Here is a 20,830-nt window from a genome sequence, read left to right on the forward strand (position 1 = left end):
TTGACTGTATCTGACACTCAGTTCCCTGCCCAGTGAGTTGGCTGCAGGCCCCTCCACAGCTCCCAGCCAGAAACAAAGAAGGAAGGGGAAGCCCTGGTCAAGTTAATGGCAGCTAAAACGCTCCCAGTCCATTTATTGGCCACATGAGGTGGTCGTCAAGAAACAAGTTAGAAGGTTATCACGGGAAGTAGTATAATAAATGCCCAGCAGTACGAGGGGTTCAACAGAAGTGAACAAGGCACAAGAAAGAGGTCTGTGTCCAGGAAACAGGCCAGTCCCCACATGGAGCAGGTGACTCCTGTAAGCCTGTGAGGCTCAGAGTTGTCGTGTCTGGCTCTGGCCTGCTGGAGCGCACGACCCCCGGAGCCCGCAGCCAGCTCAGTGGAGCTGAGCGTCCAGTTCGTACTTCTCGCAGAACTTGTCAGTGAAGGGGATGCAAGTGAGGAACTCGCACCACTCACAGCGGACAGGATAGAAGTAGAAGAGGACCACCAGGCCAGCCAGGAGGCCCAGGAAGACCACCTGAAAGATGATGATCTGGCAGCGTTTCCGGTACAGGTCGAACTTGCCAAAGCTGATATAGGGCAAGAAGGCGAAGGAGAGGAAGAGGCCACTGATGAACCCTGAGATGTGGGCAAAGTTGTCGATCCAGGGCAGCAGTCCAAAGGTGAAGAGGAAGAGCACCACAGCCAGCAGCTTGAAGAAGGCACGCCAGGGCCGCGCCAGGATCTGCCAGCTCTGGAAGAGCTCCACAAAGAGGCAGGCCAGGATGCCAAACTGGGAGCCAGCTGGACCCACCTGGGGGATGGTTGGGGTAGCTATAAGGCTGTGGGGCTGGGCAGGCCCCCTGGACCCCAGGCCTCATCTTTGTGCCCCACTTCCCATGGCCCAGAGCATATTGGGACCGAGGACCCAACTGGAGATGCTCCCAGACAGTGCTCCATATGGACAGGTTCACAGCAGGCTGCAGGTGCACACGGAGGATCCCCACCCCGAGGGCCAGCCTTACCTCTGCTCGGTACGGCAGGAAGATGGCACTGGCCAGGTTGCCGGTGACACCACTCAGCAGGTAGATGATGGCTATGCGGTGCCAGCCTGCCAGCTTCTCCAGGTCCCGCAGGACGGTCATCTGGAAGCAGATGGACACCAGGCAGTGCAGGATCCTGTAGTCAGTAGCAGGTGGGGGTTGGGAGACATTCAGCAGGGGTGACCTCTCTGCCACCCCCAGCCAGCCAATCCTGGGGACCCTGAGTCCCCCACCCAGCCCACAGTGTCACTTGCCCGGCGTGCAGGAAGAGGGACAGCCACAGGCGGTAGAACTGGTCAGGCACCTCGGGGTTGAGGAAAGGCAGGAGCCCACACACATCATCCATGCAGTGCACCTGTGCGGAGCAGCATATCAGCACTCACAGCAGCTGGGGGAGGGGAAAGACGGACACTCCGGACACCTACCTGAGAGCAGAGCGTGGCCTCCTCATGGAAGTAGCCCCTCATGAAGTCACAGTACTCCCGGGAGGTGATCTCACACCTAGAAAGGCAGGCCGGGGTTCGGAGGCTGCTGCCTTGCCGAGGGGGATTGCTGACATCCAGGGAAAGTTTCAGCCGCACCTACCCACCTGTGTTGGCCCCGAATAAGTCCAGACCCCCTGTAACCCCACACCCTTGGTATACTGGGCTATTTCAGGGTTTAGTTAGGGAGAAGGCACAGCCCTAGGGCGATGCTCTGAGCCCAGAGACCAGCTGCACTCGGTCACACGCACACCTACCTGCCCTTGGTGCCAATGCAGCAGGGCCGTCCTGTGATGACACAGTCCATATGGGGATGGTTAGTGTGGTTCCCGGCGCTGTTTTTGGTGCAGATCTGGGTCACAAATGGGGATGAGCTGGGTCAGGGCCTCCCCCAACCTTTGGCCCCACACCATGTTTGGGGGTAGAGGCAAAGATGGGCGGGCTCATAAAGTAGAAAATGGTGTGGCTTCCTTGACTTCAAGCCACCACACTCTGAGTCTCTATCAAACTGGAATCATGTCACTTGACCTTTCAAGTCTCCATCTAGTTCTCTTGATCTACTTGCTCAGAGGGGCAGGCGTTGGTTGATGGACAGGCTGTGCAAAGGCCAGGTGCACAGCATCTGAAAACGTGAGGTGGTCCCATGATGGGAATCTCTGGCATCACCAGTGGGTGGGGTGTGGCATTCTCCCCACATGACAAGGAGGATTCCCTAACCACCCCCAACTGCAGCTCACCGGCCACTTGGTGATATCTTCTGGCCACTCATGGGGGTCTTCAGAGGAGGGCTCATCACATACCCTGCACAAGCCAAGTATGTGGTCAGGCCCTGCTTCGAGCCCCTAGCATTGGCACCCTTCCAACTAAGTCCCCAACAAGGGGAGCCCCTACACCCTCTGCACCACGCCCCCCGGGGAAGATGTGGACAAAGGCAGGTGAGAGAGCTGCCGGCGGGACTAACCTGGGATCCTGGTGGCAGACAGAGCCAAACTGTCTCTTGTGGCCGGCAAGCTCTGGGGCGCTGGGATGGATGGGCCACTTCACCCACACTGCCAGCGTGGACTGTGGGAGGGGGACACAGGGTCAGGTCCAGATGGGTCAGGGCAATGAGGGGCACTCAGGGAGTCAGGAGTCAAAACCACTGAGCTCTTCCCTCGGCTTCTACAAGTCACCCCCACTCTTGAGATACACATGTATGTTGGAAAAGACTCTTAGAAAGAGTTCAACAGCATAATTCCTGTTAGCTGAAAATCAGAAACCACCTCTGTCCTAAATCAGGGAACTGGTATGGACTACGGCATCTCCATATAAGATGATGTGATTAAAGTTTGGATGAATCTTTTTCAAAAAATTGCTTAGTGGAAAGGCCGGGCGCGGTGGCTCAAGCCTGTAATCCCAGCACTTTGGGAGGCCGAGATGGGCGGATCACGAGGTCAGGAGATCGAGACCATCCTGGTTAACACGGTGAAACCCCGTCTCTACTAAAAAAATACAAAAAAAACTAGCCGGGCGAGGTGGCGGGCGCCTGTAGTCCCAGCTACTCGGGAGGCTGAGGCAGGAGAATGGCGTGAACCCGGGAGGCGGAGCTTGCAGTGAGCTGAGATCTGGCCACTGCACTCCGGCCTGGGCGGCAGAGCGAGACTCCGTCTCAAAAAAAAAAAAAAAAAAAAAAAAAAATTGCTTAGTGGAAAAGAGGCCAATACCACTTATGTAAGCTTTAAGACACACGCTTGAAGAGTACCCCCAAATCAAAAGACCAAATCAGGTGATGGTCTCTGGAGCCAGGAGCTGGAGATGGGGGAGGGTGGGGATAAGGAGGAATGAATATGACAAGAAAGGCCTTGCACATAGGGACGGCGGGATGTGCCAGGAACGAGGGCGAAGGATCACTCTGCTGAGTCTATCTGAAATCTGAAGGAAAGAGCGACCACGAGGCAGACGAGGGTGGGAGTCCAGGGCGGGAAACGCACCGAGCACTCCTCCTCCGAGGTTTGTACGCAGCCCGACCTGTCGTTGCGCACGCAGCAGGCCGAGTGCTTCTCGCGCTCACGAGCTGAGCGAATGAAGCTGTGCACCTGCGGGTCCTGGCGCATGCAGGGCGAAAACTTGGCGCCCAGGTGGATGAGGGCCTCCTGCGGGCGAGGGAGACAAGCAGCTTCAGTCCGGGCCTCCTGCCCGCCGGGCACCTCCACGTCCCGCCCCCGCCGGCCCCGCCCCAACCCCGCCCTCACCGAGCTGGGCCCGATCCAGAAGTTCTCCTGCTGCACGTACTTGACGTTCTCGTAGACCCCGCGGTTCCGCAGCACCTGGGAGGTTGGGGAGCGGGATCAGACGGCCCGACTCGGGCCCTCTCCTCCCAGAGCGGGGCGGGAGGGGGTCCAGTGCCCAGACTCCACTCGTCTGGGCCCAGCAAAGGCACAGGGGCTCACCGAGTCCACCGTTTCATGCTGCGAGAAGCCCACTGGCGCGATGCCATAGATGCACACGGCTAGAATGGTGACGAGCGAGTGCACGAAGGTAAGCCAGTAGGTGAAGAAGGGCCTGCGGGGTGGAGCGTCAGCCGGGGCCTCATCCCCAACCCGGAGCCGCACCCTCCCCCAGGAGCCTCCATCCCAACCCAGGCCTTGCCTGCCACGCCTACCTGTGGTCGTCCATGTCCTCGATCTGGCGCTTGACAAAGCTGTCGATGCGCTTGCGGTAGGTGCGGTTGGTGAGCCGTCCCACCATGCCCAGCCCATACGGCCGCTTCTCCCGGGCGAAGAGCTTGCGCACCGGCACCGCGATGCGCTGGCCCCGCCGCGGCCCGGCGGTGCTCACCACCTCCTGTCGGAGCCGCACCTTGGGCTGCGGAGCTGCGGCGCCCTCCTTCTGCTTCCGCCAGCCTCGCTCCAGGGGCCTGGAGGGAGCCGGCGTTCATCCCCGCCCCAGCCCCCCAAGCTGCTGCCGTCCCTCCCCGGGGGTACCAGGGCACCCTGTCTCTATCCTGGTGAAGATGCTGGGCAAGTTGCCCAGCATCTGCCTCCTCCTTGCCCCCAACACTGCGCGCCTCCGGGGATGGCAGGGAGCCGGAACCCGGGCCCACTGAGTTCTGCAACTCAGCAAGTATCACCTGTCACCTCCGCCTCCCCGTTGGATTCTGTCTAGCCCCTGGGCTCTAAGATTGCTGTCCCATTCACAGGCTAGCCATGAGGCTGGGGCCATGCCCAGCCCTGGGTCTCCCACCCCCGGTGGCCAGTGAGTTCCCAGTCCATCAGTCCATGGGGCTACCCCTTCCATCGCCCACAGAGGTGAATGCGATACTCGCTCAGCTGTTCCTGAGGGGCCCCCCGGGTCTGTCTCTGGCCCCCTTCCCTGCCTGGGGCACTCACAGCATCAGATGGCTACGCTCAAGCTCACTGCGGTCCAGGGCCCCGCCGGTGAGGTCCGCCTGCTCCGGTGCCTTCTCCCAGTCCTTTAGTGCTGCCTCCGATGGGGACTCAAAAACTTCGTCTGGGTATGTGGAGAGCTCTTCATGGAGGATACCTTCCTGAGCAAACACATGAGGTCAGGGTGGACGCAGGGAGAAGGGAACAGGGAGGGGGGGTGACGCCCTGGGCGCTTCTTACCCGGGCAAAGAAGGATGTGTCCAGCTCATCGGGGAAATCAGTTGTGTCCTCCTCCAGAAAGCTAGCTGGAGTGAAGCTTCGGCGCTGTGCCCGGCGCAAGGTGCCATCCCTAACAGAGCGGCCCTGGGGAGGGGAAGTGAGCATGAGACCCGGCTGCTGGCTCAGCCCCCACCCCCACCTTTCGCCCCTGCACCCACTTTCATCAGTGCTGCAGCCGCCCGGAAGCTCATCTTGGCCACCGACTCTCGCTTGCGCCGCCGCGGGAGCCGGTGGAAACCGGAGCGGGAGCTGGAGAAGGAGCAGAGGGAGGCAGCACCCGGTGTGACGGGAGTGTGAGGGGCACTCAGGCCTTCTGCAGTGTCATCTGCCACACGGAAGGCCCGACCACGGGCCAGGGGGTCTATGATCTGGAGGAGGGGAGGAGATGCTGGAGTCAGGGCCATGGGGGCTCCTTGCTCACCCAGACACACAGAGGCCTTGCACAGACAGTGTGACTACTGCTCCTGACTCCTCATCGGCCCCTGGACAGCTGTATGGGCACCACTCCCACCCCACAGCACCGAGAGGTCCTGCCTGGAATGCTCCCCCATCCAGACACTGGTCCCCTGGTGCAATCCCAAGACCATGTCCCCATCCCAAGGTACCCCTTCCCAGAGACTGTTTCAGGTGCCTTCACGGGCAGGCTGTCTGACTGCCCTTCAAGACTGTGAACTCCCAAAGAGTCTCTTCTGCTCAGGCTAGCTGTGTCTGCAGCCCCAGCCCCTGGGAGCAGAAGGAGGGGCCTGCAGGAGGCAGCAAGAGGCAGGCATACCTTCTGCATGCCCAGCTGGCATGGCCCCACATAGAGTGGGGGTGGCGTCTCGGTGCTGGTCAGCGACACGTTGTCCTGGCTGGGCAGGTCCAGCTCCCGGAGGACCTGGGGCTTCAGCTTTCCGTAGCGCTGGCTGCAGTGACGGATGCTCTTGCGCTGCCATTTCTGGGTGCTGTCACTGTCCTTGCTCACTCCAAACCAGTCAGCGGTCCCCCTGGCATGGCAGGGACTCAGCAAGGGGCAGCCAGATCGCCCCCTCCCAGGCAGGGGACTTCAAAGGCCCTCCTCTGGGGCGGCATGCCCTGCCCCAGGCCTGCAGTCAATCCAGGGGCCAGGGTCTGGGTGGGCAAGGTCTAATAAGAGGATGAGTGGGTTCCAGCCACCCCCTGAACTGTTAGCCAACTTCAAGTTCCCACTAGACCACAGCTGGCAGGCCCTGCCCAGCTGAGTGCTTCACAGAGGCCCTAACCCCACCATCCCTGAGGGGCAGTTGAGGGGAGACACTGAGTCCAGAGAGGGAGCGGAGAGCTCAACCCAAGAGAGCTTGGCCCCAGGACACCACAGAGCTCAGACAGCAGGTGCTCACAGGCCCAGGCAGGCTGTCCACGGCACTTGGACATGCAAACAAAAACACTGCCAGCACCTGCCGTTAGGAGCCCCAGGGAATGCCAACCACGCTGGCAGCTCCCAAGAGGCCACATGCCAAGCACATGCCAGAAGCACCAACACACTCATGACCTGTATGAGATACCTGAGCAGGGACCGAGAGACAGACTGGTGCTGTGGGAAGGCCCTGCGGGCAGCCCAGGGACCCAAGAGGGGTAGAGTGTGGACACGGCCGAAGTGTACTTGTCGGCTGCTAAGAGGCCAGAGCATCCGGGTGGTGGAGACAGAGAAGGAGAGAGTGAGTGCTGAAGAGAAGGGAGTGGAGCACGGTAGTGGGGTGAGAGCGGTCAGTCTCCAGAACAGGAGGAGGGCAAGGGGGTGTGGGGACCAACATGGAGGAGGAAGCTGAGACAGGAGGGCCCCTTGTTCTCATTCCCATCCTCAGTGTACCTGCCTCTGCCCCGCCAGCCCCCAGCTCCCACCCCGTGGAGCAGTTGGGAAGCGACGGTACCTGCGGATGGTCTGTGTGATGGACGTCTGGCGCTGCAGCACCGACCGCCGGAGCTCATGGTGGGGCGAAGAGATGTGGGCTGTCTCGGCTGGCATACTCACACTCCTCAGGAAAGCCTGTCGCCTCAGGGGCTGGGCAACAGGGTCATGGTGAGGGTATTGGACAGGGGGCGCCCACAGTCCCTGCTGGCCAGGACCTACCTGCAGAAAGCTGGGCTCTTCTGCTGTCGGGGGCGCCGCAGAGGGAATGTCCAGCTTTAGCCACGGTGGCTTCTTGCGCTGCAGGCTGCTCGTGCTGTCCCTGCGGGCCTCACTCATGGTTCCCGGCAGAGCAAGGCAGGCCTGCAGGGCGTGGTGTGTTATTCAATCATGACAACGCTGACAGCTGAAGATTCATTGTGCCCAGACCCAGGAGGGAAAAGCAGTGATAAGCCCAACTGTGGTGCTCATGTCCGCTATTGTCAGAGCCCTACTATGTGCTCAGCACTGACTTGCTCTGTGCCAGCCTTGTTCACTCCAACAGACAGTGCTGGGCACATCCTAGGTCCTCAGACAACATAAGTCCATGGGACAACAATCTGAGCACCCACTGTGATCAGGATACCGCTCTAGGTGCTTGAGGCACATTGGTGGAAAAATGAGACAAAATCCTTGCCCTCCTGGAGCTTATAGACTAGACAATAAACTTTTTAAATAAGTGAATGTGCCGGGCGCGGTGGCTCACGCCTGTAATCCCAGCACTTTGGGAGGCCGAGGCGGGCGGATCACAAGGTCAGGAGATCGAGACCACGGTGAAACCCCGTCTCTACTAAAAAAAAAAAAATACAAAAAATTAGACGGGCGCGGTTGTGGGCGCCTGTAGTCCCAGCTACTCGGGAGGCTGAGGCAGGAGAATGGTGTGAACCCGGGAGACGGAGCTTGCAGTGAGCCGAGATCGCGCCACTGCACTCCAGTCTGGGCGACAGAGCGAGACTCCGTCTCAAAAAAATAAACAAATAAATAAATAAATAAATAAATAAGTGAATGTACTGGTTAAAAGATGCTAAGCGTGATGGGGGAAAGAAAACAAACTAGGGTTGCTTGACAGGGGGCAGTGAGGCCTCACTGTGGAGTGACATCTGAGCAAAGGTTTGAAGGAGGGGAGTGAGCACAGCTGGGGTCCAGGGGTTTACACACACAAGGAACAGCCAATGTGAGGTCTTACTGACATGGGGCTCACCCTAGTCCGTGCCCAGGGCAAATCTCAGACCTGTCTTACCCAGGCCTCACCCTCTTACCCACCAAAACTTCCACTCCAGAGACAAAGGGCCCACTATGCACATGACAGCCTGTAAGGGGTGTGTGATCGGTCCACTGCATAGAGTCACCACATTCAGGAAAGAGGGTGACAGAGCAGCAGCTGGTGGCCCAGGCCCCCGTGCACAAATGACTTTCCAGAAACCACCTGGGCGCAGACGCCATAGTGACCACCAGGTGGCAGCACGTGCCCAGAAACAGCAGCGAAGCTGCTCGGTGCTGGGGCTGCCGGGCATTGCGTGGTCAGCTCCACCATGAGCATCCCAGGCACCGTGCCAGAGCCCAGGGAAGGCCCCAGAGCAGAAAGACCAGGGTTCGATTCTGGCCACCACTGCCTGGCTGTGTGACTATGACTCCATTTCCCCCTTACACCTTCCTGGCAGACCTGCAGCTGTCCCCAACCCAGGGGGACCACACAGGGATTCCAGTGGAGACCCAAGTTGAGAAGGGCCCCTGAGCATGACATGAGACAGATAGTAGGGGGTTGGCCAGAGCTTCCTGAAGCAATTTTGGACAGAAAACCCCAAATTCCTCAGCCTCTTTAAGGAGCTGCAGCCTCTGACAGGCTCGGAGCTGCAGGGTCTACAACCCACCCACTAAGGCCCCAGAAATGGCTTTCACTCACAGGTCTCACTCTCAACTGCTTGAAGGAAAGTCTCACCTATGCTGTACAAATAGGGAAACTGAGGCCAGGAGAACACAGGCTTGCCTTGCTCAAGGTCATATATGGAGGGTAGCACAATTAGAGACAGCCCAGGGTGCTGTTCACAGTTCCTGATGGCCTCATGCCAACCAGGGGCAGGCCTGGGACAGAGCTCACGGCTTCTTCCGACCCTGCACTACCAGGGAAACGCTGGGAATGCTGCTCACAGCTCCTACGGGTCCTACATGGACCAGGACACAGGTGGGAGGGGGTCCTTCAGGGATGCCTTCTATTGGCTCCTATCCTACCCCTCACACTCCAGCCCCTGATCTGAGCTGACTGTGCACTTCAGGTCCCAGGTGAGAGTTGGGGGGCAAAGCTTTGGGGCACTCCCCAGACATGGTGCCCAGGGGTCGTTCCATCCACATGGCCCCCTAAGGCTGAGTTCCTGTCCCTGGCCCATACTTGGCCTGGAATCAGGGGCAAGAGCCAAGGGCGGCAGCTTGCCTCCACATCACTGGGAATCCCTCCAGGGCTCCTCGCCCATGCAGAGCCCCAGAGTGCAACAGGGTCAGACAGGAAGGCATCCTGAGAACTGGGTGGGTCAAGATCCCTCTGGGAACAGCACCAGGAGACCCCTCTGCATCTGACGCATGGCCCAAACCCAGCCCAGACCTGTGTGTCCTGGATACGGCCCAGCCACAGTGTGAAGGGGTCACAGCTCAATTTCCTCATCATCCCCCAGCCCTCTCTCCGCAGAGCATATGGACTGCAGCACCATCACCCTGCTAGTAAGGAATAGTCAGGAGGGGCCACCTCTGAGTCTAAGACACTAGGAGTGGAATTTCAGACAGCGTCAGGCATGTTGGGAAGGCAGGTCGTGCTCGGGAAGGGGCTTCAGGAACCCACAGTGCTGGGACAGCATTCTGAGTACACCCCCAGCATGTTCTCACCCAGAAAACGGACAACTGCTCTTAGTGAGGCCATTATAGGGGCCAGAGAGGAGCAGGGCGCAGAGTAGAGACTGGGGCCACTGCCATGAATCAGCAGGCTGAATCCAGGGGGCCAGCCTCTCCAGGAGTCTCCACCTGTGCCCAGCGGCACTAGGCGACATCCAGCTGGTTCTTCACTCAGGAGTGTGAATGACTTTTGCCAACAGAGACCTTTGCCAGCTGATGGGCTCACATACATCCATGACTCCCATGGCTCCTGCTCTCCACCGCTCCTCACACCTGACTCCCTCCCATCGCAGAGCCCCGCAAATGCGCTCTGCCCAACCTCCCCTGCGTTGCAGGACCTGCAGCCTCAGGCTGCCCCACTCCCCAGAGGTGGTCCTTGGCCTGGATCTCCGGGTACAGCACAGGACAGGAGTTCATTCACATGTGTATGGGCCACTGTCCTGTCACTGCTGGTTCCACAGTGCTCAGGACCAGCCTGGTCTGAAGCCACCAATGGGTAAACTGATCACTGAAGAACACAGGCCATCTGGTCCCTAACCTGGGGTAATGAGGGATTCCTCAAGATGACCCCTCAACTGGCTCTGGGAGGAGAAGCTGTCTGGCATAAGCGGGTGCGAGCAGGAACAGTTAGAGGGTGAGAAGAGCTGAGAGCTGTGAGCGTGTACGGGGAACCTGACCTCCCAGTACTGTCTCAGCCGGGGCCCACAGGCGGCCCCAGGAGGCAGTAGAGTACTCAGCTCATGAGGGAGGCACCGGCCGCCATGCCTGTACATCCAGGTCTCCTGGGGTTCCCCCACCTCCACAAAAACCACTCCTGTGCTAGGAGTGCAGGCAGAAGGGAACCTGAGAACCCACTCAGTTACAGGTCCTGCGGGTGGGCAGTGCTGGGTGTTCCGGCCTGCCCCACCCCTGTGCCTAGATCCCCATCTGGGCCTCGAGTGGGTGGGATTCACAAAGGAAGAGCCAGAGTAGGCGTGGGGAGAGGCTGGCCCAGGCTGGACAAAGAGTCTGGCCAGGGAGCGGCACATTGCCCTCCCAGAGACAGTGGCTCAGTGTCCAGGCCTTCCCCAGGCACACAGTGGGCTCTTGTTCCCAGAAAACCCCTCGGGGGGATCCAAACAGTGTCTCCCCCACCCCGCTGACCCCTCAGTGTATGGGGAAACCGTGGCCCATGGAAGGCCTGACTGCCTGGGGTCACACAGTATCTGAGTCACTGCAGCAGCATCACAGCTGCCAGCCCAGGCCCAGCCCCATCAGGAGACACCCAAAGCCACAGTGCATCCCAGGACCAGCTTGGGGACTGGGGGCAGGACTCTCAATGAGGCTGAGGGACGAGGAGGGTCAAGGGAGCCACTGGCGCCATGCACAATGAAGTCCACTCTGGCTGCCTGCGGAGCCTGGTGTGGAAGAGCTGGGTGGGGGATGGTGGAGAGTCCTGTTAACTCAGGTTTTTGCTCTGGGGATGTCTGGGGACCCATCAAGCTGGCCGCGTGCACAGGTGCAGGGAGAGCCAGAAAGCAGGAGCTGATGCAAGGAGGCCACTGGGTACAGCCCAGGCTGATGCTCAGGCCCCATGTGTCTCCACCACCTACAACCCTAAGCAAGCCTCAGCTTTCCCATCTGGAAATCAGGGGTCACAGCAGTGCCTGGCACAACAGGCAGCAGCTGACTCCACCACAGAGTGTCTGGTGCAGCCTGTGGGCACTTGGTACTCTCTGAGGGGCAGGAGCTGGGGGGTGAAAGGGCCCTAACTAGAGCATATGTAACAAGAGGGCAGCCCTGGGGACACCTGAGGACAGGACCCTCCAAAGGTGTCGAGTTTGGGAAAAGACTAGAGAGAAGCTCTGGCCAGTCCGGGCACAGACAGTGGCCACAGCCAGTGTGGAGCTGCATCCTCAGGTGTGAGCAGCAACCACCTCTGTGCTCAGGCCTGCCCTGCACACTCACAGGACCGTGCTGGCAGGGACAACCGGCGGCAGAGTTGACTACCAACCCCAGGACCAGAACCATCAAGCCTGGGCTCTGCTCCGCCCAGGGAACTGCCTGCTGCCAAGGTCAGCTGAAGCAAGGGGCCTCACCCCGGGACACCTGCCCAGAAGTGTCCTCAGCTCACCTAAGCCTCATCCCAGGGGGAGGTGGCTGCTCCAGCATCCCCACCCACACGCTGCTCTCTGACCCTCAGTCTTCTGTTTGACTCCTAGTCTGAAGCTCAATCCTAGATCTCCCTTGAGAAGGGGGTCTCCAGCTGTCTGGCAGCCTAGCATCCAGGTCTTCTGGATTAATGAAGGGAGAGTCACCTGGCCTCTCTGCCTTGTCTGTTAATGGCATCATGCTGAGAATGATATTTGCTAGGCCCTTTGCAAACCCCAAAGTGCTCTTCAACCCTCCCAGTGAAGCCCCTTCTTTTCTGTGGAAGAAATTAGGTTTAGGGTGGAACAGGGCAGGCCTAAGACCTTTGCAGGGTCCTCTCCAGGTCCCCAGCAGGACACACTGGCTCCCTACCTCCCCTCATCACCCTAGACAAGTAGACAGAACAAGAGGTTTCCTGCTACAGGCCATCTGTGAGGGAAGCCGCCCTAGGGCCTGGAGACACAGGAATCCCTGAGGACCTGACCTGGGAGGGTAGTGCACAAAGGGGCCAGCATTGGGGAGGGGGTGGGGTGCTGTCCCAAGGTTCAGCTAGCAAATGTAGCACAGGGGTCACCAAAACTAAACCCCCAACTCAGTTGGGTCTGACAGTGGCTGACATGGCGGACACACCCAGGAATCAGGGGATGCCAAGTGCAGGTCAGGGCACCTGTCCAAGCCACACAGTCAGAAAGGGGATGGCAGCAAGGACTTAGCTACACTAGATCCTGGGTGTAAACTGTCTGGTAAGCTGGTCACTTCTAGTCCCCAGTCTGGAGTCTAGCTGGGTCCCAGGAGTTAGGCAAAAGCACTCTTCCCAGGCTGGAGGTGGGAAAGGCCCACATCCCATGCACATGTCTGACCAGAGGACAGATGGACAGCCCAGTTACCAGTCAGAGCCCTCCAGAGGTATCCCTGACTGACCCTACACACATGCTCCTGGGTGCCCAGGCGCCCAGGCGACCCCGCAACCCCCTCCCAGGACCCACCAGAAGCAGGACAGGACTGGAGAGGCCCCAGCAGGGAAACCAAGTCAGAGCAGAAATGGCTTCGGTCCTCAGCAGCCTGGCTCAGTTTCTTCAAACCAGATCCTGACTGATCACATTGGTCTGTCTAACCCCTGGGAGGGGTCCTCCGTATCCATCTTCCAGATAAGGAAACTGAGGCTCAGGGAAGCCAGTCACTGCCTGAGGTCCCAAAGCCTATAAGGGAGTTCAAAGCCTTGGGCCAGGTCTGCCCAGGAGCTGTGGTAGAAGGGACCCTGTCTGCAGACCCCCAGAAGACAAGGCAGACCACCCGAGTTCTTCAGCCTTGTGGCTGTGGACAGCTGTCAGACCCCTCTAAGACCCCTTGCCACATGCTCCATCAGGGGCATCTCAGTTGAAGGAGGAAGGAGTCACCCCCAAAATCGTCCAACTCAGAAAACAGGCAGAGAAGCCGAGGAATCCGATCATTAGGCAAAATGTGATCCTGGCACAGACACTGAGGTGAGGGAACTGGAGCCAGTGTCGGGGAGGCCCTCACAGCTGAGAGCAACTGGGGGTGCCCTGGGCAGGGACTGTAGCTGGGAAGATCCTGGGGAGGGCCTGATGGTCCCTCAAAGGCAGGAGAGACCTGGGCGACTCCCCCTAAACCAAGAGCGCCCCCTAGAAAGTCAGTTCCCCCAAGCGGGGGTTTGTCTGGCCAGCTCATGAGAGGTGCTGGTTGAGGGACAACAGCAACCCCCCTACCCTGCTCCAGGGGCCTGTTTGTGCAATGGAGGCCAGCCAGCCAGTGAAGGCTGCTTGGAAGGGCTGGGAAAGGGTCTGAGGCCCAGTGTCTTCAATCTGGGACCACCAGACTCCCATGCACTCCATTTGCCCCTGCCCCATTCTCAGGAAAAGGGGCCCAGCTTACCCAGAATGACCCCTGGTGGCAGGGGGCTCTGCCTCAGGGACTCCTTGAGCCCCAGCCAGCTGCTACGTCCCCAGCTTCTGCCCACCCTTGGGGTGGGGGCTAGGAGGTTGGGGTTGGCTCCACAGGGGTGGGGAGAACTCAGCCTGGGACTGCCCGGGCATCTAGCTGGGTCAAACCTGAAAAGCCAGTTTCATCCTTGAATCTTCTCCCGGTCTCCAACAGGAAGTCCCGTTGGCGGGTGGGAGTTCCCAGGATAGGAGTAGGGCCTCCAGACCTAGGCCCCACCCACCCAGACAGACACACACATTCACAATCTTAAGTGGCACACACAGAAGGAACTCTGGTCAGGGTTCCACCTGGACTGGAAGCAGGACTTGGGGGGCCAGGGAAGATCCCCTGCCCATTCCCCACCCAGCCCCACAAACATGCCCCCAGCATGACAGCCAGCCAGGCCCTCTGCCAATGCCCTGAGCATCCGGGGTCTGGCTGTCACGCCAGCTGGGAGAAGGCCTGTCCCTGTTGGCCTCTGCACACAGAGTGAGGGTCTGTCTTTGGGAGTCGCTCCCAGACCACCCTGGAGCTTCGATGTTTACAGATCGGGGAGTCAGCGTTGTGGGGCAGAAGGTGGAGTCAGTCCCCCACCCCCAGCTCCACGGCTCCTGCTATTCCCATCGGTGAGGGCGGCTGGGACAGGGACCATCCCGCCTTTAGCTGGAGTTTCAACTTGGAGGCACCACCCACCGGTGGTGGCCGGGAAGGAAAATGTAGTGGGGGGAGCTCAGAGGAGCCTGGGGCACCCCCGGACTTCAGCCTCCCGCTCCTGGGACCCTCAGCTGTTGGGCGGGGGCTGGAGCCGAGCTGTCCGGCCAGGCCAGGCCGCTGGGACTGCTAATCCGGCCACGGGCTATTTTTGCGGCGCGCCGGGCGAGGAATCCGGGGCTGGGCCGCCTCGGCGGGCGACTCGGAAAACTCCGGGAAGAAGAGTCCGGCCGCCCCAGCGAAGACTCGCCGCGATCCCTCCCCAGCCCCGGCCCCGGCCCCGGCCCCGGCCCCGACACGGCCCCGACCGCTCAGAGCAGCTCCGGCCACGGGGTGCTGAGGACGCGCCCCGCGCTCGGCGGACGCTGCCCCGGAACCCGCCCGTCCCCGGAGCCCTGCGCTCCCGGTCGCGCTCACTCACCGCCGCCGCCGGGGGTCCTTGGGGGGTCCTGAGGGCTCCAGGGAGGAGGGGCTGCCGCCGCTGGCCGGGAGGGCGCCCGCGCCGAGTCCCCGCCCGCCCGCCGGTCCGGCCCGCCCGGGAATGCCATGGAGTGAGGGGCGTGCGCGCCGGGGGCGGGCCCGGCCGGAGGGGGCGGCCGCGCTGACTCAGGGCTCAGGAATGCGCGCCGCCCGCCTGCCCGGCCCAAGTCACCTCCTCCCGGAAGGCCGCTGGGCTCCCTTCTCCCCAGAGTCCGCCCGTGGGGACGCCTGGGGCTGAGGTCTCCAGCGCCTTGACCCAGCGGAGGGCCTGGTGGGAGCTCCGCCTCTCCCCTGGCTCCAGATTGAGGCCTGACCTGTCGTCCTGCCCAGATTTGTGCTGAGAAGACCGGGAGTGAGGAGGGAGGGCAGGTACAGGGTAGAGGGTGGAGGATGGGTGGGTATCCCTGGCTCCCCTAAACCCGACCTCCTCCAGAGGCCCACACTCACCCAATCCCACTGAGCACTCAGTTCCCTCACACACATTCATGTGCACCGATCACTCACAATCACACACACACCTTCCCACATTCTTCCACTTCATGGGTTCATTCGCCTACACGTGCACAGGCTCACATGCACCCACCTAGTCATGTACATCTTTCTATGGGTACATACTCACACCACTCACACATGTACACGTGTGCTGTATACAGTGATGCACACACTCAGTTCAGGACCACAGTAATTACCCCTCCCCCTGCCCCGTGCCCCCACCCCCAGAAGCCCTGCCCCACCAGCAAGCCCTCAGGCCAGCCTGCACCAGGCCCCACCTGAAGCCACTGAGCAGAGGCAGCGCAGTGTCTGGTGTCCACTCTGGGCTCTTGTCACTGTCTCAGAGCTTAGCGGCCACCCCGGGGTGGGCTCATATCCCTGCACAATCTGGGCTGCACTCAAAATGACCCTCTGCTTTCAGCTGGGGCTGCTAGTGGGAGTTTCCCAGCATTTCTCTCCTGACACTGGGTGGGTTGACCCACCCAGGGCACATCCCAGGGTGGGGCACAGGGGTGCCAACAGCAGAGTACAGGCAGGGCTGTCCAGGAGCTCTGAGTGGTAGGGGCCGAGGCTTCCTCTGGAGAGAGGGTACAGGATCCCTTCTTCCCATGGGTCCCTAAGGATCCCTCTACAGGGTGCCCCCTCAGGCCTCGGACAAGTGTGTCTTCAGGTCCTGTGCTGGTCACAAGGCTGCTGCTGCTTCAGTGCCATCCTCTGGGTCTGGGTGGCACCAGTCCTCTCCAAACTGAGCTGTTGCACCCAGTGCCCAATGCAGACAATGGCCTGGTCCTTGGCTACACAGAAAAGAAAGGGGATAATTTGAACGAAAGGTGCTGGTACACTTATGGGTAGATCCCAGAGCCTGGGCAAGAATCCTCTGCCCGTATCCTTGTCCGTGCCATGGAACAGGGTGGTGCCTGCACATAGTGGGTCCTCTCTGAACACAAGCAATATCAACACAATTCTCATGGAGAAGGAGACAATGAAAGCTTTGGAGGGGGTGGAGGGGAACTCCACCAGAGGGATGACTGCCAGTGCATCAGGGACACCAGGTGAGAGGGAGCCTGCCCCGGTGCCAACACTCAGTGCTCCTGTAGCCTGCATGTGCCACCCCTCCCATGCCAGGCTCACAGCCAGAGACAGGACAGTCTCCGTGCTTAGCAATATTGACCCCTGCCAGGGATAAGCAAGCCCTACTAGGCCTGGATGCCCAGACTAGGCTGGCAGGGCCACAAGTGGTGTCCTCTCTGGAAAGCTGGGGACTGGGCTTGCCTCCAAAGCATGCCACAGCTGGGCATCTGATGTCAGCAGGTCTCCTCCTGCAGTGGACGCTGTCAGACCCCACCCAGACACGCTCCAAGTCCCAGACACTCATCGCCAGCTGCCAGGAGCACCAGCCACAGCTGGCTCTGAGCTGAAACACCCCACACCCAGCAGTCACCTTCGGTGGAGAGCATGCCCCAGTCTGCCCCTGCAGACAAATCCCCATCTTACAGCCTGTGTCCAGGAATCCCCAGGTTCTCAGCCCACCCTGGCCTCCTGAGTGAGGTCATCAGAAGGATGATCACAGGGGGTTCAATACATGTGTGCTCAGTGTCAGGCCTCTGAGCCTTCAGATGGCCTGAAGCAAGTGAAGAATCACAGAAGAAGTGAAAATGACCGGTTCCTGCCTTAACTGATGACATTACCTTGTGAAGTTCCTTCTCCTGGCTCAGAAGCTCTCCCACTGGGCACCTTGTGACCCCCACCCTGCCCACCAGAGAACAACCCCCTTTGACTGTAATTTTCCACTACCTACCCAAATCCTATAAAACGGCCCCACCCGTATCTCCCATTGCTGACTTTGTTTTCGGACTCAGCCCACCTGCACCCAGGTGAAATAAACAGCCTTGTGCTCACACAAAGCCTGTTTGGTGGTCTCTTCACACAGACATGCATGAAACTCAGGACTGTACCCAGTCCACATGGACAACTGTGTGCACATATGTGTGCTCTGCCTCATGCCTGCCCTACTACTCTCTGTTCTGGTGGAGGAGCCCCCCTATACGGAAACCCAGCTCCTGGCCCCTCTCCTCCCACTTCCTGCACCCTGGAGAAATGGAAAACAGCTACAGTTGCCCAGCACTCACAGGGCTGCTGGGCAGGCGTCTTGAGAATGGGTGGGTGTCTACACCAACCCCAGGGTTTGTGGACCTCACACCAGGACACGAGAGAACAGGAGCCCTGACCAGTAAGAGGAGTGTTCCCAACAACTACCCCAGAATCCTCAGCTACCCCAGAATCCTCAGCTCAGCTTTCAGGCCACAAGTAATCACCCAAGGGGTCAGACTCTGGGCTTTGGAGAGTCCCTGGAATGATCAGAACTGCCCCTGCCTGGGGAGCTCCAGGGATGGGCCCATGACCAGCTCCTGGCTATTTGGGGAAGAGGCAGAAGTGGGCCAGGCCAGCCAGTGGCCTGAAGTCATAGGGCTATTTCTGAGGCAGCTGCCCCTCCCCATATCCCAGGGTTTGGCAAGGGGTTCCCATAAGCACCTGGGCCCAGGGCCCAGCAGCACAGACCCAGGCAGGGAGGATGTAGCTCACACACACCCCACTTTGGCCTGCCCAGTGGCTGCCTTCTCTGCCCAAGGAAGCTTTGACCCTCCAGGGATCACCAGACACAGAGGGCGCTGGGGACCAGTCAAGAGGCCAGCAGCCACCCTGCTGGGAAGCTGCCAGCTCAAAGCTGTGTAGAGGAGCCCATGGGCTCTGACTTGACACCCGCTTCAACAGTTGTCAGCACCCCCCTCCATCAGAGAGAAGACAGAGCCAGTGTGCTGGGCACCCTGGGGTCCTGAGGCTGATACTAGAACCCTGGCCCCTGTGGCCGATAGAGCCACATCTCTCAAGGACTTGCTTATAAAGGCTCCAGTGACTGATGGCCACGCCTCCTACAGCTAGAGGCAGCTCCAGCCCGTCCACAGCCTATGGCCTGTTGTGGAGGTCGGGGGTCAGGGCTGCTCACCCCAGCACCAATACTAGCCTTCACTCCTTTCAAAGCCTCGAGGGTGTCCTCCATCTTCCACTGATATCCTTGCCTCCTCCAACAAGCCTGTTCCAGCCCAGCAGTGGGGCAAACGGGACAGAGGAGGCCCCAGGCCCCCCTCCTCTCACCTGGCACCACTTTCTCTTGCCCCGGACCAGCCCGCCAGCCCACTCTGCAGGCCACAGTTGGAACTCTCATCCCACCACTTCCAGCCTGTGGTGGCAGCCTTAAGACCACAAACCAGGAAGTCGGGGGGGTTGTGGAGGGGTGGGGGGGGCGTGCCCAGAGATTGCGCAACCCGCAGCACTCAGGCCAGAACATCTGGAGAAGTTGGTTGCTGGCGCCCCAGCGCCAGCCTCTCCACCTCCTGGGGCAGGGGCCAGTCTGCCCTTCAAGTGGTTCTCTTTCCTCATAAGAAAGGTGGGGATAAAAACACCCCTCTGGGAGCTCCTGGACTCCCCATGATTTCTGCAAGGACCACGTATCACTTGTAAAACCAGAATAAATATAAGTACAAAGTAACACCCATCCTCTCCCTGCCCATCAAGAAGACAAAGGCTCAACTGGGGCCTCAGTTTCCCTACTAGACTGAGGGGGAGCGCTGGGAGGACGGGGGACTATTGCCACCGGAAGGAGAGACTTATTGTTTGGAAGGCATGGCTGCAGGGGATAAGCAGGGAGGGTGTGGGATCACATCCAGGGCTGCTTTATAAACATGGATTGATGACACATTGTGCCCCCACCCCCGGAAGCGGCACACAGTGCTACAAACAGCTGGTGGCTTCCAGCAGCTCATGGCCCCTCCCTCCCCAGGAAGTCCTGGCTGGAGCCCATGGGAGTGGGACGGCTGGTCAGAGGAGAAGACGCAGTTGGAGACCAGGGTCCTGCTCTGTTAGCCTTTCTGTAGGACCAGGTGTCACCCTCATCTGAGGGCTCCAGACACATGGCCTGTGCGTCTGTCCTGCCCAGTGTCTCCCAGCTGACACAGTCAGGTGCCCAGTTGCTCAAGCCCTTTTCAGGTGCCCCTTTCCAGGACCAGGGTCACAGAAGTCAAAGACACCTCAGGAAAAGCCCCTCAAGAGTTTTTGTATGGCAGAGGTGGATTGTGGGGTGGGATTGTGCCTGCCATAGGGGAGGGGCCCTGCAGACCCAGATAAACCCCCAAGTGGCCAGAAGTGGGGGATGGCTCTGCTGGGTGCTGGGGCTGCCATGAACCGTGGGAGCCAGCAGTGTTCCCAGCTCCCTCAGGGCCCGTCCCCTAGGCCCTTCTTTCCACTGGGCCAAGCACCATCCCTGCCCCTGCCTAGGGGCATGGATCTGACCTGAGAGGTAGTGAGAGGTTACAGGCCGCTGGGCCTTGGGGAGGCCTCAGAAGGCTGCGCACTGACAGGCTGTGTTCAGCCCTGGTTTGGCCTCAGTCTCTAGAAGAGGCTGGCTGCGCTCCAGCAGGCCCAACCCAGAAAGTGGGCGAACTCCCTTCAGCATCCTTGGGCGGAAAGAGGGATGGGGGCTCTGCGGCCGACGCAGAATCCGCGCCGCTCCCTCCTTCCTTCCCCCCACCAGGCTGTGACAACCCCGGACCAGGGGCGGGGGCTTCCGCAGAGGCCCGGAGTCCACTTCCTGGATAAGGACTCCCTGGCCCACTCCGGACTAGGGCTGGGGCGGTCTCCCAGGCGCGCACTGCGCAGGCACCCCACCGGAAAACACGTCTGCGGCCTACACCCTCCCCCAAAGCACGACCACTCCGCCCTGGCCCCTCGAGGACCCACTCAGGTTCACGATGGGCCCGTCCTCTTGGTGGTCTGACCACCCGCTGGTGGAGTGGGCTCTGAGGCCGCCAGGCGACCAGGGCGCAGGCGGGGACTGACAGCGGGTCATTGGGAGGGGCGCCGGGGCACAGTGGGGTGCTCGCCCCACCCCCACCTGCCCCTTCCCGGCTGTCGCTCCGCAGGAGCCGCATCAGGCCCGGGCCTGGGTCCAGAACTGGTGGTGGGCGCTGGGAAGACGATCCACCTCCCTGTGGTCTGTCCCGCCCCGGTGCCGCAGCCCGTTCCCTGCGCTCACTGCCCCCGCCTTCCCGGCTTCCGTCCCGTTCTGCGCAGGCGCCGCTCC

General features: G+C 60.3%; 1 protein-coding gene across 8 annotated transcripts; it reads right to left on the reverse strand.

Moving 5' to 3' along the window:
• Positions 1–97: 97 nt before the first annotated feature.
• RHBDF1 (rhomboid 5 homolog 1) lies at positions 98–20,789 on the reverse strand. Of its 8 annotated transcripts, XM_028840831.2 has the most exons (19): positions 15,143–15,448; positions 7,243–7,383; positions 7,043–7,173; positions 6,677–6,784; positions 5,926–6,139; positions 5,312–5,521; positions 5,115–5,237; positions 4,878–5,035; positions 4,151–4,405; positions 3,939–4,050; positions 3,741–3,815; positions 3,480–3,641; positions 2,471–2,571; positions 2,247–2,310; positions 1,767–1,861; positions 1,453–1,528; positions 1,282–1,382; positions 1,010–1,163; positions 98–798 (listed from the first exon to the last, which is right to left on the reverse strand). In XM_028840831.2, exons 2-19 carry the CDS (start codon positions 7,357–7,359, stop codon positions 379–381), a joined length of 2,676 nt encoding a protein of 891 aa, XP_028696664.2. In that variant the 5' UTR covers positions 7,360–7,383; positions 15,143–15,448; the 3' UTR covers positions 98–378. The 8 variants fall into 8 exon arrangements, with proteins under 8 accessions (XP_028696664.2, XP_077840932.1, XP_014980664.2 ...); XM_077984806.1 differs by lacking the exons at positions 6,677–6,784; positions 15,143–15,448 and adding an exon at positions 20,488–20,789 and having other exon boundaries at positions 5,926–6,263; positions 7,243–7,426; XM_015125178.3 differs by lacking the exon at positions 6,677–6,784 and having other exon boundaries at positions 15,143–15,454.
• Between the last annotated feature and the right edge of the window lie 41 nt (positions 20,790–20,830).

This window comes from Macaca mulatta, chromosome 20 (assembly GCF_049350105.2).
Source record: "Macaca mulatta isolate MMU2019108-1 chromosome 20, T2T-MMU8v2.0, whole genome shotgun sequence".
Lineage (NCBI taxonomy): Eukaryota > Metazoa > Chordata > Mammalia > Primates > Cercopithecidae > Macaca > Macaca mulatta.

Coding starts and splice junctions, on each gene's coding strand:
- RHBDF1 (XM_028840831.2), bottom strand. CDS start 7,359: ATGAGTGAGGCCCGCAGGGACAGCACGAGCAGCCTGCAGCGCAAGAAG. Junction 5,036..5,114: donor ACACATCCTTCTTTGCCCGG/GTAAGAAGCGCC, acceptor GTGTTTGCTCAG/GAAGGTATCCTCCATGAAGA. Junction 1,529..1,766: donor TGCATTGGCACCAAGGGCAG/GTAGGTGTGCGT, acceptor CTGCCTTTCTAG/GTGTGAGATCACCTCCCGGG.